Genomic DNA, 16,972 nt, shown 5'->3' on the forward strand with positions numbered 1-16,972 from the left:
TTCGAATCTTGCCAGGCTCAAGGTTGACTCAGCCTTTCATCCTTTCTAAGGTAGGTAAATTGAGGACCCAGTTTGTGGGGCCAATAAGCTGACTTTGTATAAAATATACAAAAGTATGAAGGCTATTGCTTAACACACTGTAAGCCGCCCTGAGTCTCCAGAGAAGGGCGGCATATAAATCAAATTAAAAAAAAAAAAAAGTCAGAGAGCACCAAGGACCCCACGTATCTGATAGGCCTTGAAGCATGACCACTTTTGCTAGCCCTGGTGAGGCATGCAGAGATAGCTGGTCCAGAAGATAAGCCCTGTGCCATGCAGGGGTTTATAGATGATAACCAGTACTTTGAATTGCATCCAGAAACCTGCTGAAACCCCCTTGTAGCTTACTGAAGAATAGACATCACAGAAGAAAAATGTGAAATGCCCCAAAACTGCCCAGACAGTGACATTTTGGATCAGTTTTAGCTTCTAAATCAGGAGTGTCAAACTTGCGGCCCACGGGCCAGATGTGTCATATGCTGGCTCCGACCCCACCCGGTTTAGCGAAGGGGGGGAAAAGTCCCGATACGTCACATGATGCCACCGTGACGATGCAACTTTGACAGCCCTGTTCTAAATAGTCTTCAAGAACAGCCCCAGAGAGAGTGTGTTACAGCAGAATAACAGAGTTGGAAGGGACCTTGGAGGTCTTCTAGTCCAGCTCCCTGCTCAACCAGGAGACCTTACACCATAACAGACAAATAATTGTCCAGTCTCTTCTTGAAAACCTCCAGCGATGAAGCACCCACAACTTCTGAAGGCAACTTCTGTTCCACTGGTTAATTGTCTTCACTGTTAGGAAGTTCCTCCTTAATTGCAGGGTGCTTCTCTTCTCGGTTGGTTTCCATCCAGCAATCCAGCTGGGTGGATGAAAACCTAGCTTGCTCGGGTATCTTGGCTTCCAATATGTCATGTGAACTCAGAAAATGAAGTAATTCACTAAACAAGGAAGTGGTTTGCTGTGTATGCCATCATAGGCATAGTAACATAGTTGTGGTGTAAGTAGATGGGTGTAATAACTGAACCAAACATCAGTTAGATTCTTGTTTTGAACAGGAACATAATCAACTTCCTTATACTGAAATGTAGAGTGCGTCAGAGGGGGCAGCCTGTCAGAGTGATGGATGGAATATTGACACGATTTGGGCTTGGCCTTTCATAGTCAAATTTTTGCCTGGTATTTTATTCTCTCCTCTATTTTCTTTCTTACGTTCACTCTTCTTATTTTCTTTGCTTCTTTTCTAATAGTTGTCTTGCTTTTTATCCCATTACAATTTCTTAAATAAAAATTATATAGTTTTATTTTATGAACACCGATCAATATTAACTGTGCACCTAAGGTTTAATACTATATTCAAAACCTCAATTGTTTGGGAAGTGTATTTCCTTTTGCTTTTATTTTTTGTATTTTGTATGTGTAGATATGTGTGTGTGTGTGTGTGTGTGTGTGTGTGTGTGTGTGTGTGTGTTTAGTTTATTCTGATAATTTTACTTAAAAATCAACAGGGCTATCCAAAGTAGTAGGGGCTGTTCATCCTAATGAATCATCACAATGACAGTTGGGTAGCAGAATAAATTGCTAGTGTGCAAACCCTGTTTGCAAGTGCAAACAATGATAATCCCATTAATAGCTTTAGTCATCCTTGGAAAGTTGTTAACTGATAATCTGACAAAGGACAACGTGATTCACAGCTATTCTGCGTAGGAATTTTCTGCCTCCCATTCCGTTCCGTTAAAGACTTTGTTGGAAAATTGTATGTCGGTCTATCATGCTGGGGGATTTTTGTATGGATACAAAGCACGGACAACTGTCAAAAGTGACAATCAATTGAACCTTTGAGCCTTTGAAATGTGGATATAGAGCATTAGTTACAATGGCACAAATTGAATGTGTACAAAATGAGAGAATCCTCCACAGGACAGGTGAAAAGAGGCTAAATTGTAATTTCATCAAAAAAAAAAAAAAATGAGAATGTTTAAGAAATGTAATACCCAGGGGTGAAATCCAGCAGGTTCTGACAGGACCATTAGCAGAAATTTTGAATAGTTCGGAGAACTGGCAAATACCACCTCTGGGCTGGCCCCAGAGTGGAGTGAAAATGGAAATTTTGCAATATCTTTCCCCCAGGAGTGGGGAGGGAATGGAGATTTTGCAGTATCCTTCCAAGCCACACCACACCCACCAAGCCATGCCCACAGAACCGGTAGTAAAAAAATTGGATTTCACCACTGGTAACACTCAACAAGAAACATCAATTACTTAAATTAATTATGGAAGGAAATATTCAGAGAAAATATATCCTGGTTGGAAGGGGAAAAAAAATCTAAGTGAACGGTTTGGCAAAAATGCAACATCCTTGTTTTGTACAAGATCATCAAAAGGACAAAGAACAGAGATGGCTGCCAAGGTCCAGGATGCTTAAAGGTGAAGTTTACAAACAATATCATAAAATTGCCCCCAGGCAAGAAAAGCAAAGGAGGAGCATTCCATGCTAATTAGTTGTGGCATCATTCAGCCTTACAGGAGCATGAGATTTCCACATCTCCAAGGTTTTACTCGCTCAGGAGTGCAATACAAAGTATTTCAGTTGATAGAATTGCCACCATATCCCAGGTTAAGAGGCCGGAGAAATCATTTGCAGCCACTCCATGTTCGTTTTCCTCTTGGGTGGCAGAAACTGAATGGGGAAAATGTTTCCTCAAGACTCTGTCAAGGACCTTGGAGTATTCATTTCTAAATATTTAAGTGCCAGAGCCCACTGTAACAACATTGCCAAAAAGGCATTAAGAGTTGTTAACTTAATCTTGCGTAGCTTCTTCTCTGGTAATATGTACTGCTAACTAGAGCATACAAAACATTTGCTAGACCAATTCTTGAATACAGCTCATCTGTCTTGAACCCGCACTGCACATCAGACATAAATACAATCGAGAGAATCCAGAGATATTTTACGAGAGGAGTCCTCCATTCCTCTACCTGCAATAAAATACCTTATGCCACCAGACTCCAAATTTTGGGCTTAGACAATTTAGAACTACGCCGACTTCAGTCTGATTTAAGCATAGTACATAAAATTATCTGCCACAATGTCCTACCTGTCAATGACTACTTCAGCTTCAACCACAACAATACACAAGCAAATAATAGATACAAACTCAAGGTAAACTGCTTCAAACTCAATTGCAGAAAATATGACTTCAGCAACAGAGTGGTCAATGCCTGGAATGCACTACCTGACTCTGTGGTTTCTTCCCCAAATAAACCCCCAAAACTTTAATCTTAGACTGTCTACTGTTGACCTCACCCCATTCCTAAGAGGTCTGTAAGGGGCATCATAAGCACACCAATGTGCCTACCGTCCCTGTCCTAATGTCCCTTTCTATTCGTATCCATCTCATGTATTCATAATCATGTCTATACTTATATCTGTTATCTAATACATGCTTGACAAAATAAATAAATAAATAAAATAAATAAAGACCAGAAGCCTTTGGGGCTTCCCCATCCGCACGACCTTCACTGGTTGTGAGTAGAGATGGAGAGGAAGAGACAAACAGAAAAGGGACCGATTGTTCCTTGAACTGGACAAGCTTGAAGTCACTCCTGAGATGTGTGAAGGTCAATCAGTTTCCTTGAACTTCTCAAGAAAACCATTACACAAGCCATTACAAAAACAGAACCAGAAGTTTTGTCAATAAGTATCTATGGAGATTCTCAACCATCCAGGTCACGGTTGTCCCAAAGGTTCTTTTCCAAAAATACTTTTTTGGAGTTGTTGTTTTTTTCTGTTGAAAATGTTTCATTTCTCCTCCAAGAAGCTTTTTCAGTTCTCAAAGGAAACCAAGGGAAAAAACCCCCAAGAAAGTGGAGTTGCTTTTTGGAAAAGCAGCTTTGGGACCTATTGTCAATACGCAATCCCTTCAATGGTGACCTTGGGTCTACTACCACCCTGTCCTGACAGGCCTTGTCAAAGGAGTGAAGTTCTGACTACGGAGGAGAAAGAGGAAGAGGAAGAGGGGGAAGAGAGGGAGAGACGGGGGAGAGAGAGAGAGATGGTCTACTACACCGTCCTGACTGGCCTTGTTGAAGGAATGAAGTCCTGACTACAGAGTTGAGAGGGAGGGAGAGGGAGAGGGAAAGAGAGAGAGAGAGAGAGAATTGGCCAAGATAGATGGTCTTAAAGCAATTGGTGCTTAGATTTGCCAAGTCGTATTCAAACGGAGCATCTGGAGGCAACAGATCTGACTGAAAACATGAACATTTACAGATTAATAATAATAATTAAAAAACCCTCCTCCTCCAGCTTTTAGAATATGGCTGAGATTCAAGTCTCAAATCTTCCATATGGGAGTAACTTCAAGAAGAAATGCTTTGCTTCATCATCTCCTGGGACACCCACTTACCTGCTTCCATCACAAGCCTTTAGAAATTCATTTCCAGGCTATTTTGGGGACAATTGCTTTCTCCTTTTGGAGAATATCTCTAACCTTAGCATCTTGAATAATCAGAGGGATGAATATAGTTATCTCTTGGAACTTGTAAAAGGATAATCCAGGCACCCAACTTTTGAATTGATTGTCCTTTTATCAGTGACCTTCTTATGAATCCCTGTGGGCCACACCACTCCAGTTAAAGTATCCCTGTAAGTTGATTATAAATCAGAATATCCTCTCTGTGTTGTGGCCCACCAGCGGAGCTGGTGGCAGACTCAGACAGTGAGGAGGTTGGGGAGGAACATGGGCCAGTCCTGGAGTCTGGGGAAGGTTCTGATGAGTGCTCTGCATCAGAGGCAGAGATGGGGCCAGGGCCGTTGGACAGTTATCAGCTGCCTTTGGAGTCGGATATCACTGGGGCAGAAGAACAGCTGGAGCCTGTTCCCGATGTGCGCATGCACAGAGCTGCCAGGAGAAAGGAACAGCTAAGGAACAAGGGTCAACTCGGGAGTACAGGTGGATGGTGAATGGCCCCTCCCATAAAGAATAAAGAGGAGCAAAGGGGAGTTTGCAGGAGACAATTAGTTCAATTCATTAGGGTGAAGATCTGTTCCTGACTTCTTGCCAAATAATTACTGCTACAGCGTGGCGTTTGGAAGATATCGGCCTGGTCGCTCTCCAAGTCTGATAAAGGTCTGTAATGAAATCTCCTGAAAGACTGTTTGCCGGGACTTTGCTGGAGAGGAATTTCCCTTTAACCTAAATAAAAGAGGTTTTATCGGGACGAGGAGTCTGCTTCATGATCTTGGGAGGCCTAGGTCACAACACTCCCTGATGAGCCTCACAGTATCTCAATTCCTTCAGAAGGACAATCGGCCACCGCCCAGATCTCTCTCATTCTCTCTCTCTATGATGCTATAATGACGCAATAGAGCACTGCACACCAGAACAACTAGACACAAGAAGTTTTTTTCCCGAACGCCATCACTCTGCTAAACAAATAATTCCCTCAACACTGTCAAACTATTTACTAAGTCTGCACTACTATTAATCTTCTCATCGTTCCCACCACCCATCTCCTTCCACTTATGACTGTATGACTGTAACTTTGTTGCTTGTATCCTTACGATTTATATTGATATTGTTTCCTGATTGCTTATTTGTACCCTATGACTATCATTAAGTGTTGTACTTTATGATTCTTGACGAATGTATCTTTTCTTTTATGTACACTGAAAGCACATGCACCAAGACAAATTCCTTGTGTGTCCAATCACACTTGGCCAATAAAGAATTCTATTCTATTCTATTCTTTTACTGTCTTCTGTACTACCAAGTCCCCTTAATTTCATCTCGAGCTCCAACCTATCCGCAAACAGCTACCCTTTCTCTCTGTACTGTTAGCCTTCCTTTCTTTCCCCATTTCCTAGCACTTTGGCCTCAAAAAAAAAAAAAAAAAAAAAAAAAAAAAAAAGACCAAATCTACAAAATGGCCTTCTCTGGCCTCAAATTCACTCCGATTCTGCTTATTTGAGGATGGGGGATAGAAGAAGATTCCCTTAACGCCTACTTCCATATGGCGAAATATTTTTGCAGTCATGCCACATGCTACCCGCAGCTGTTTCTATGGCAGTGGGGTTTGTTTTGGACGAGGTTCCTCCGAAAATGTAAGGCTATCCGGCTGAAAGCAAGGCTACAATTTTTAATTTACAACCAGCGCTATGGTAACTGAACACATCTCGTCTGTTTACAAACACAAGACGCCAGGCTTGGGAAAGTTCAGCTGTTGTTGGCTATTTTTTTTTTTTTTTTTAGATGTAGGAGCCTCTCTTTTGAATATTTCACGAGTAGGCCTGAAAAAATGAATCAAGCTGGTCTTGAAGAAAGAGAATAGAGACACGTTTCAAAGCTAGACATATTCTCCATCCTAAAATGGAGTTAAGCGAGAGAGCAGTATTTCTACAGACCACAGTAAGACTGGTGAAAAGAAATGGGAGAGTGGGGGGAACACCACAATTTCAAATTTAGTTAAGAGTGCAAAACTGTATTTATTGTGTTCTTTTTATTTTACTTTATTTATTTTGTCGAGTACCTATTAGATAATATATATAAGTATAAGCATGAATTGAATACATAAAATGAATACAATTAAAGGAAACAAGAGTCGTAATATTATAGAGTGTGGAACAAACTGTATGATTGGTTAGAAAAAAGAAACCAAAATAATAATTTGGAATGTTAATTTAATTGGGTTAAAACTAGGAAGTGTAAATTACTGAATAGTGTTAACCGGATACTGATGGTTCTGTAAATAGATACTAATATAAATATAAGTATATAGATGAACGATTGAATAAGAATAGAGAATATATATCCGTGTCGCTACAGTAAGCTGTAAAATAATATATGATGTAAAGGAAAAATTAGGACAGGGATGGTAGGCATGCTGGTGCTCTTATGCACGCCCCTTACAGACCTCTTAGGAAAGAGGTGAGGTCAACAGTAGCCAGTCTAAGGTTAAAACTTTGGGGGTTTTGGGATGAAACCACAGAGTCAGGTAGTGCATTCCAGGCATTGACCAGTCTGTTGCTGAAGTCGTATTTTCTGCAATCGAGTTTGGAGCGGTTCACTTAAGTTTGTATCTTATTGTGTGCTCGGGTATTGTTGTGGTTGAAGCTGAAGTAGTCACTGACAGGTAGGACCTTGTAGCAGATAATTTTATGAGCTATCCTTAGGTCATACCGAAGGTGGCGTAGTTCTAAAATTTCTAAGCTTTAGAACCTGTAGCAAATCAGAAACCCCTTTTTCAAAAATTAATGGTTTTGACAATGATCACTGTGGGATGCTTTTATTCTCGCAAAGCCAAAATGGAGAGAGCAATTTTGAAAATTCTCAATAGACCTGCTCCACAATGCGTTATTGCTTAACACATTTTAAGCCACCCTGAGTCTCCGGAGAAGGGCGGCATATAAAATCAAATTAAAAAAAACAAAACAAAAACAATGCTCAAAAGACATTTCTAAAATTTGTATTTTACTCAAATAGGAGAGAAAACCCAGATAACTGACAAGCCGCCCCTGTGAAATGCTGATTTGTCAAGGCTTTTATTGTGTTCTTAAATTTTTGTTTAAACGAAGGTGGGAAATGAAAGGTCACCCAGTTTTGTCGTTGTATCTGTGGTTCCCAGTTTGTTTTACTTGTGGTTGTGGTTTCGCCTGGGTGTGCAGGTGTGTAACTGTTTCATCTACATATCTTCCTTTTTCTGTCTGTGTGTATGTGCCCTGTGGTAAAATTTACTGTTGGATTTTTCAACATTACTTACGGGCCCTTTGTTCATTTTCTTGCCAAATTGTCTTTAACTTCTTTAGATTGCAGTACTTCCTGTAAAATGAATCCTGAACAAAAATTTAAAAAATGGTTTTATATTGTGGGCATGGCCCTTTACGTTGGATTTTGATTCTTACACAAACTGCTTTCCTTCTACCTTCTAGAAAATTCTTGTTTAGTTACGGCCCACAGATAATCTGACAACCCCTTTCAGTTAGCATCCGTAATGTGTTCAAACTCTCCATCTAGCTGCCCATAGCGAAAGTTTGGGAATGTTCTCTAAACCAAATGGTTTAATCTATAGGTTTTGCAGTTACGCCACTGTTGACATTAAAATTTAATCATTTCAAATTTCTGCACACGACAGGGGGGGAAAGGCACAGCTGTGTTGTGGTCCGCCAGAAGCTTGTGGAGCTGGCAGTGGAGTCGGACAGTGAGGAGGCTGGGGAGGAACAAGGGCCAGTCATGGAGTCTGGGGAAAGCCCGGACGAGGGCTCTGCATCAGAGGCAGAGATGGGGCCAGGGCCATCTGGGAGTGATGCGCGGACTCCGGAGCCCCCAGAATCGGACAGCAGAGAGGCAGAGGAACAGGAGGAGCCTGTTCCTACTGCACGCATGAGCAGAGCTGCCAGAAGGCAAGAACGGCTAAAGCAAAAGGGACAACTTGGGAGTAAGGCCAGGAGATGATTGGCCCCTCCCATAAGGCTTAAAAGAAAAATGAAGGAAATTGGGCCTTTTGCAGGAAAGCAACATTGCTAACTCTGTTTCCAGTCGGCATCTCGTTTGTTTCTGAACTTCATGGGGCTTTGCCACGTAAGCCCTTTGGCACGGTGTCAAAGAAGATAAAGGTTGGTGATTATTCTGAAGGACTTCTTCCGAAGGACTTGTTTTGAAACTAATTGGGACTCAGCTGGGAATGAACGTAATTCTCAGCTGTTACAATAAAATAGGTTTGTTTGGGACTAATTGTGTCTTGTAATGACTCAGTAAGCCTAGATCACAACAGGCTGCTTGGTGGCTATTTTTGAGTACAGACAAGGCGTCTGAACTAAAAAAAGACAGTGGGTCAATGGCAGAAAGACCAGCTATTTTAGTTGTTAGGATAAGGTATAAGCCTAACAAGTTGTCCAGGCAATATATGTGTGCTATAACTTTAAATGTATTCTGTAACTTTAAGATATAATGCTGAGTAATTGTACTGCTGAGTCATTGTAATGACTAATGACTGCTGACTGCAATTATCCTAATTGTACTGTTGAGTCATTGCACTGCTGACTTCACTTATCTTAAGTGGATAATTACTAGTGTAAACTGTATATAAGGAGAGAGCCAAGCTATAGTCATTGTTGGTCAGAATTGGTTGGACTTGTTGGAACTGTTACTGTCGTGTGTGAAGACGTGGATGGATATGCTAGCATCGTGATTTGTTACCAGCGTGAATTGCTGTTTATTATCTACTGCTGTTTGTATGGTAAGAAGATATCTGTAACCTCGGATTGATTTGAATGGCTAAAGACTTGGATTGACTAAAAGACTATGCAATTGTTTTTCACTACGAAGTAAAAGCTTTGTTAAACCAGTTTGTATGTATTGTATTCATTGCTCTAAGTACCTTTTCTCTGTGCACTTACTCTGCTGGTTGGTAACACAACAATATCCTTAACATTGGTCACAATGGTTGTTTGTCAAGTGCCTTGATTGTTGCTCCACAGCTAATAACAGAAAAGTTGTGTAAAAAGGCTTGGATTGATCGGCTTTTTAGAAGGTACTCAAAAGTCCACGATTAAGGGAAAATAATTGCCATTTTCGCATCTTTTATCTTTTTTTGACTCTATACAGACTAACATTGGAAGCCAACATTGCTGGCTTATTAGGTACAGAAACAGGGTGTGATTGCAACCTTCCAGAGCATAATTTCATGCATTATGTAAAACAGCCAACTGTGATGAAAACTGCTCAACACTGTGATCCAGTTGGATCCAATTGGTTTGGAGCAGATTCTGCTGACCGAACTGATATTTATTTTTTTGGCTTACTGCCTACAGGTAGTCCTCGACCTACCGCCATAATGGAGCCCCAAAAATTTCTGCTCTTAAGTGAGACATCTGTTAAGTGAGTTTGGCCCCATTTTTACAACCTTCCTTGCCGCTGTTGTTAAGTGAATCCCCGCAGTTGACAAGGTAGTCACCCGGTTGTTAAGTGAATCTGGTTTCCCCGCTGACTTTGCTTGTCAGGAGGTCGCAAAACGGGATCGCGTGACCTCGGGACACAGCGACCGTCATAAGTATGAACCGGTTGCCAAGATGGCTGAATTTTGATCACATGATTGTGGGGATGCTGCAAAGGTAACTGTGAAAAAACGGCCACAAGCCACATGTTTCAGTGCTGTTGTTAACTTTGAACCATCACTAAATGAACTTTTGTAAGTCGGGGACTACTATACTATGCAATTTCTTCCTTTAAACCAAACTGGACAATCTTCAAGGGTTCCATTTTATGATGGATACATTTCAATCATTACAGACTTCTGGCTCAACCCCAAAGAATTATTAAAACTCTGACATTTACATATTTTATTATTATTATTATTTGAGATGACTGCTTGTTACAGGATACTGACAGCTGTTGGACATCTGTGTACACAGATACAATTTTTTTTCCTTGTAAACACAAATGCATAATATAATAGTTTGCAGAACAGAAATTGTTGTCCTGTTCTTATCATCTGAAAAGTAGCTTATTTTGAAACCCAAGTTATCCTAAGGAGGTGTTCAGCCCTCTGGTGTGATTGTGTTTTTTGGCAATCTGACTCAATCTGAAATAATTGGAGCACGTAAAGGAGACGCACAAAATTACTCCGCTGAAACCTAAGAGATGGAATGAGCAATGCTTTGGTATATTTTGAATATGCAGGCGTATCCCAAAAGGATAAAAATGTTGGATCAACATTCCAGCATTCTTTAGAAATCTTGAAACGATGAACAAAAAACAAACAAACTACACAATCATGTAATACACTTTCTGCTGTACGTTGCAAGAAAGCTCTGTAAAAGTCAGCTCACTTCCGAAAAGACTGTGCCAAAATTGAAAACATCACATCTCTTTGGAAAGACAACAACCTTAGACATTTTTTTTTCTACACTGATGGAGGAGGAAAAAACACAAACACACAAGAGAGTAAAGATTAAATATGAGACAAGGAGCGTGTACCGTGTGCACACATTTCACACAAAAACAGGAATCATATAAATTAAAATTTCTGTTGGGGCTAACAGCAGATTCAACACTCATTTTCTGTTACTTTTGGTTCACACAGTTGCTGGGAATGCCACCTTCCCCTCTCCATCTATGTGTCTTCATCACAACTGAACAGTTTGTGGTTACTAATTAGTAACTGTGGTTAACGTAACCAAGATTTCTGCTTTAACATGGTTCGGACTATAGAATAGGAAGAGAATGATGGTGTAACCATTAAGTCAGTGTCAATTCTTCACGACCAACAGTTAAGATTGTCTCTGAGAGTAACTATCCCTGGAGTTTCAGATCTTCCAACAGTGAGATTTGAAAAAATCCTTGTTAATTTTAACTAAAGACTGAGAAACTGTAACGGTTTTAAATGGAATTAAAAGTGGAAGGCAGACATTTGGTCTAGGGAAGGGAAAAAGACTTGCAGATATAAATGATGCATTTGAAGTTTATTCGCCACGGTTAAGAGGGAATCCGTACCGGATGAGTGGCAGAAATAAAATTTTTGATGAAAGAAGTAAAAAATTATGGAGCAAAAACTAAACTGGTTGTCTTTGTGCCAGTTTTGTTTCAAAACATCTGGAGCCCACGTTAAGATAAACTACAGAAGGAATGTGATGGAAAACAAATTAGATTGGGTGGGTATTCTGAGATCGAGTCTCTATTCTAGTTTCTAACATATCAAAGTTTTCTATTGTGCTAACGGTAAGAACAATTTAACCCTGATTTTTTTTTGTTTTTCTTTTTTCTTAAAAAAAGAAAAAACACTTATTTCTCCCATAACCACAGAACAGTACATTACTACAAGTTTCCAAAATGGTTTTTTTTTTTTGGTCCGTTATCCCTCTTGATTCCAAACCAATTTCCTACTGCCAATTGAGCGAACGTTGAGCGAACGCTTAATGTGAAATTAAGCTCAGTCATTTTTGGAAAAAAAAAAACCAAGTGCTTTTCCACTTTGTGCTTCTTGCTTTAATTTGCCTTTTTCTTAGCAACGACCACAGAGAACAGGAGTCGCTAGTGAAGCCACAGGATTTCGCTCACCGCCCCCATAAAACAGCCGTTTCCAGGAATGTGACGTTATTCGGGACAAGAAATCCACCGGCTGCATCAAATCTAAATGAAATTCTTGGAGAACACTTTGAGGCCAAAACAAAAAACGGCTAAAATAGTTATGGGCATCTTCCAGAGAGGTCAAGGGGACTCAAAATGGCAGCCATTGGACCATGTCATCGTGACCGCCATCTTAAACCTCTTTGGATGCCACTTTTTAGGACTTTATAGAGAGTTGGGACCAAAGTCTGTGACAGTGTTCATCATCCGTGAGGGAAAACGGGAAGGACACATTTTAGAAACTAAAAAGTAGATTGAAATTTAAGTAAATTTCAAAAGTAAAGGGAACCTTTCCCCATCCTTGAAATTCCTGTTTGCTTCAACCAGTTGCTGCTACTCAAAGAATGAGCTGAGGGGACAGTCAACTCTTTGGACACGGGGAGGGGGGACTCCTTCCTGCATTGGTTACCTTCCACCAAGTAACTGTTAACTATCAAACTCTGTCCATAAATTTGGTCGCTGAGGGTGAAACCATCCAGTTAGCATAAACACTATCATTTGCATATCTTGAAAACACAGCCTTAGGCCCGTCGCTTCTGGCAAGTGGAACAGGGCTCTCTTCGGGCCAGTTCGGGTATGACATGCCTAAAAATGAAAACAGATAATTTTTTCTGCACTGAAGAACCAACACTTCATGTGCAGACAGTAAGGCCCTTGGCAAAACTCCCTTCGCAAATTGCAAGCCAAATGACAAAACGATCCCCTCACCTCCCCAAGAAACTCAAATGTGTTTCCCAAAGGAACTGGGACTCAAAGCTAGAAATCGCAAAAAAATAGGTCCTTCGATGCAGCCTGCTAAAACGTTTGCTCTTTTTAAAATTTGAGCATGTTATTATTTTTAGGGGAATTGCAAAAACACAAGTGGTTCTTGCAGTGGGGATCCCCGTGGCAAAAGCAACAATAAATCTCACAATTTGAAAAAAAAAAAAGTTGAAAGTCTGTGCATGCGATGTTTTCAATCAAAGACACTGATGGATGAAGGAAGGAAGATTTATTTGTGTGTTTGTGTGTTTACAGGCACACATGTAAATGTATATAAATGTGTTTGAGAGCCTGGAACATACTCCATAAGGCCACTGAAATAGATATAAACCAAAACTTGATTCTGGCTTTTTGTAAATGGCTTAATTTGATGTTTGTCTTTAAAAAAATAAATAAATAAAACTAACTTGTAAGGTGCTCCAAGTGGTTTTGGAATTGGGCAGCGGTAATGATAACACCCAGCCCAATTCCTTGAACCCATCAAGTCTAAGGTTCTTGCAAATGAAATATTAAAACAAGATTCTTATAGGGAATCTAATCATGCCCGTTGAAAAGAGCCACCCGTTCTCACCTACTTCTACAAAAAAAAATTCCTGGATTTCAAAACAGGATTAACTTGGCATGAAAACTATTTAAGAGCCCGACTACGAATTTAAGAATTGGGGCTTGGGGAAGTAAGCCCCTGAATGTGACAAATAAATTGAAAGGCATGGCTTGAATTAAAGTCATTTCAAGGCCTTGATGGCATGTGCAACATTTAAGTAGGAGACCAAAATGTAGGAGTTTTGGCAAGATTTGTCTTTACTGTCCATCTCACCACCACAATATCAAAGCACATTCCTTCTAAGACACTTGCAACCACATTCAAAACAGGGTGTAGAGGCTAACATTTTCATGGAAAAAAAATAAAACCCCAAAGCATGTGAAAACAGCAATGGTTGTTTTCGTGGGATCGGAGTCTTTCAAGCTCTCCCCCAGAACCCATCTGAAAAATCCCGTTACTCAGTAAGCAGGCATGACTATACAGAAACATAATATATAATACAAGGCAACATTTCTGATTGTGGACTCCATCCGAATCCAAAACTGGAGCGGACTCTATAAACGGTGAAAAGAAGAAGACGACCCAAACTTTTAAGCCGTAAAAAAAGTGATGCTGTTTTTGACAGAAGACACCACCTCCCAAAAAATATGGGATTTAAATTCTCCAACCCCAGACATACACAAAAAGGATAATTTTAATTGGATAATGGCTAGCATATTTTTTTTTTAAACTTCCCCTGAGAATGCGTCCCTGATTCTAGGATTTTTGTCTTTCTTAGACTACATATCTATATCCAGATATATAGATATATAGATATATATATAAGGATAGGTTGCACGTTTTCACATCCTTTAATTTTTTTTTTTTTTTTGGTTATTGTTGAACACAGCTGTAAAAGACGGCTAAAGGAACAGAGCTTGACAGAAATGAAGAAGAAAAAAAAAAGAGAGAGGGGGTGTTTAAAAACTTGCCAAGCAAACTTTGATTGGTTTCATACCAACAAATAATACTCGGAAGGGCATTTACAGAGAGCGTGAGAACAGTGCAGAAGAGAAATCAGTTTTGGGAGATTGTGTGTGGTTAGAATCTAGTAAATGCATGTGAAATTCTACCATAGAGTTTGTTTTCAATCCATGTGGAAGGAAGAGTTCGAGGGAGGGGAACATTATTACAATCCACAAGAGGCATCTCTTCTTCCGAGAGTCCATCATCGTAAAGCAGAGAGTCCGAAGGAGTGGAAGCGGCCAGATCTAAATAGTCCTAAGCCAATAAAAGAGAAAGAGGGTTAAGGACAGAGGCCTTTGGGTCTCCGTTCAAGTCAAGTCGATCATCCCGAAGGACCCAAAAATGTCCGGCGCAAGCAACCAGATCCACACGGGTAGAGTTCAAGCTAACTACTTCATTGTTGTTCTGCCTAGAATACAGGAATCTCCCGAAAATGGATTGCCTTCCCTTGGGAATGAATAAATAAAGGTTCCACGGAGGTTCCAGCTCTCTTGCAGCTGCACAACGTTTCAAGACTAATTCCCTGCTTGAGCCCTCTTCCCTGTCTGGCTGGGCATTTTTCCATAAAAACTCAGTTTGGGGAGATTCAGAATATTTTTATCGTCTGGAAAAGTAGCAGCCCTGGAGACAGTGGTGAAGTTCAAATTTTTTTACTACCGGTTCTGTAGGCGGGGCTTGGTGGGTGCGGTGTGGCTTGGTGGGTGTGGCAGGGGAAGGATACTGCAAAATCTCCATTCCCGTCCCACTCCAGGGGATGGATACTGCAAAATCTCCATTCCCGTCCCACTCCAGGGGAAGGATACTGCAAAATCTCCATTCCCTCCCCACTCCTGGGGCCAGCCAGAGGTGGTATTTGCCAGTTCTCCAAACTACTCAAAATTTTCCTCTACCGGTTCTCCGAACTACTCAAAATTTCCACTACCGGTTCTCCAGAACCTGTTCAGAACCTGCTGTATTTCACCCCTATCTGGAGACATATTTCTTTGGAATCAGTCCAATTCATGTTTCCTTAGATATCTGCTGAAGTTCTCTAATTCTCAACTTTAAGTAGTGTTCCTTGCCAACACGTTAACATCATGGGTTTGGCAAGGAACTCCTTTAGAAATCCACAGCCTTCCCATCCAGCATTAGATCTCTTTCAGGAGACCAGCTCATCAATTTGTTACAGAAGCCTCCATGAATAATCCTTTGTCTGAAATTATGGAGATTTTTTTTTCAGAAGCACTGAATTCATGCACATCTGGTACTGCTGAATATGGAAGGGAAAAAAAAAACCTCTCCCCAAGCAAATAATGTGCTTTGCATTCATTTGAACCTTCGCTAAACAGCTCTGGTGCAAATCCTAGGGCTATCGTGTGATCACATCACAACTCAACATCATGGGGATTTAATTTTATTGCAAAATACGGCCTTCTAATAAAATTGCATCGTATTAAAAAAAAAACCAGCAAAGCAAGGCTTTGCGTAATTAGACAACTTATGGAAAGGAGAAAGCCATTTGGAAGTTTGGGGAATCCAAAAATCAGCAGAATTGTGCCAACCCTTGTTGTAAAATATGTCCTGCAACTATTCTTCCCCAGGGTTGAGAATTTATTTGAATTTTATTCCAAAGGTTCCTGAGAACATTTTTTTTTTTTTACGTTTATGTTGATTCTCTTTGGGGATTTATTTTCTTGTAGTAGGTAGTGACGGTTTTATTATCTCCTAGGACAGTGATGGTGAACCTTTTTAGCACCGAGTGCCGAAAAGGGAACACTTCACACGCATGCGCGGTGCCAAGTGTCAAAAAGGGAGCACTTGTGCGCTCACGGCACCAAGTGCCGAAAAGGAAGCTGAATTCCCATCTCATACTTCTGAAAGGTGCCCAAAGAGACAATACGCTGTGCGGAATGGCCTTTTTTTTTTTTCGTGAACTTGTGTTTAGAGCTACGCTGTTTCCTTTAAATTAAATGGTGATATTTGATTGCTATAATCAGAGCCGCCCTGTGCATGTGTACACAAAAGCATTTTGCACTCTGCAATTCTATCTGACCTCAAATGTTGTCTTAATCTAAATAACTGCAGCACGTCTGATCCCAGGCGATTAGCTAGGCTTTTTTCCCTTCCTGCCTTTCAAATATCCTTTCTTTAAATCTCTCCTTGAACAAGTTCTCTTCAAATATGAGCAAAGGGGATAAAAGACTCCAAAGAGAAATGAACCAATCACCACCTCCAGGCATATCTATGTAGCTGTAATGAATTTAAAAGTAAGGTTCTTACCCGGCTCTTGACCATCATTTTTTCTAATTCTTTACTGATCTCAGCAAATGTTGGCCTCTTATCTGGTTCCTGTTTCCAGCAGTGAAGCATCAAATTGTACCTTTAAGAGAACAAGCAAACTTTGAATCTTCAAATGAAAAGGAGGAAGGGCAGGGGGAGGGGGAGGAGGAGGAGGAGGAGGAGGGGGCGGAAGAAGAAGAAGGAGGAGGAGGAGGAGGAGGAGGAGGGGGGAAGAGGAGGAGG

The 16,972-nt window shown here is 40.6% G+C and overlaps 1 protein-coding gene across 1 annotated transcript in view; it reads right to left on the reverse strand.

Annotated features, from left to right (window-relative positions):
• Positions 1-12,294: 12,294 nt before the first annotated feature.
• RET (ret proto-oncogene) overlaps positions 12,295-16,972 on the reverse strand; it is a 121,780-nt gene continuing 117,102 nt past the window's right edge. The window contains exons 18-20 of the mRNA XM_070946399.1: positions 16,730-16,829; positions 14,578-14,725; positions 12,295-12,744 (exon numbers count right to left, since the gene is read on the reverse strand). Of these exons, the coding sequence (XP_070802500.1) occupies positions 12,593-12,744; positions 14,578-14,725; positions 16,730-16,829 (400 nt within the window). The 3' untranslated portion in view covers positions 12,295-12,592. The remainder of the gene's footprint in view (positions 12,745-14,577; positions 14,726-16,729; positions 16,830-16,972) is intronic.

The sequence above is a fragment of the Pituophis catenifer genome, unplaced genomic scaffold (genome assembly GCF_029215685.1).
Source record: "Pituophis catenifer annectens isolate HBS135680 unplaced genomic scaffold, rPitCat1.0.hap2 SCAF_6, whole genome shotgun sequence".
Taxonomy (NCBI): Eukaryota; Metazoa; Chordata; class Lepidosauria; order Squamata; family Colubridae; genus Pituophis; species Pituophis catenifer.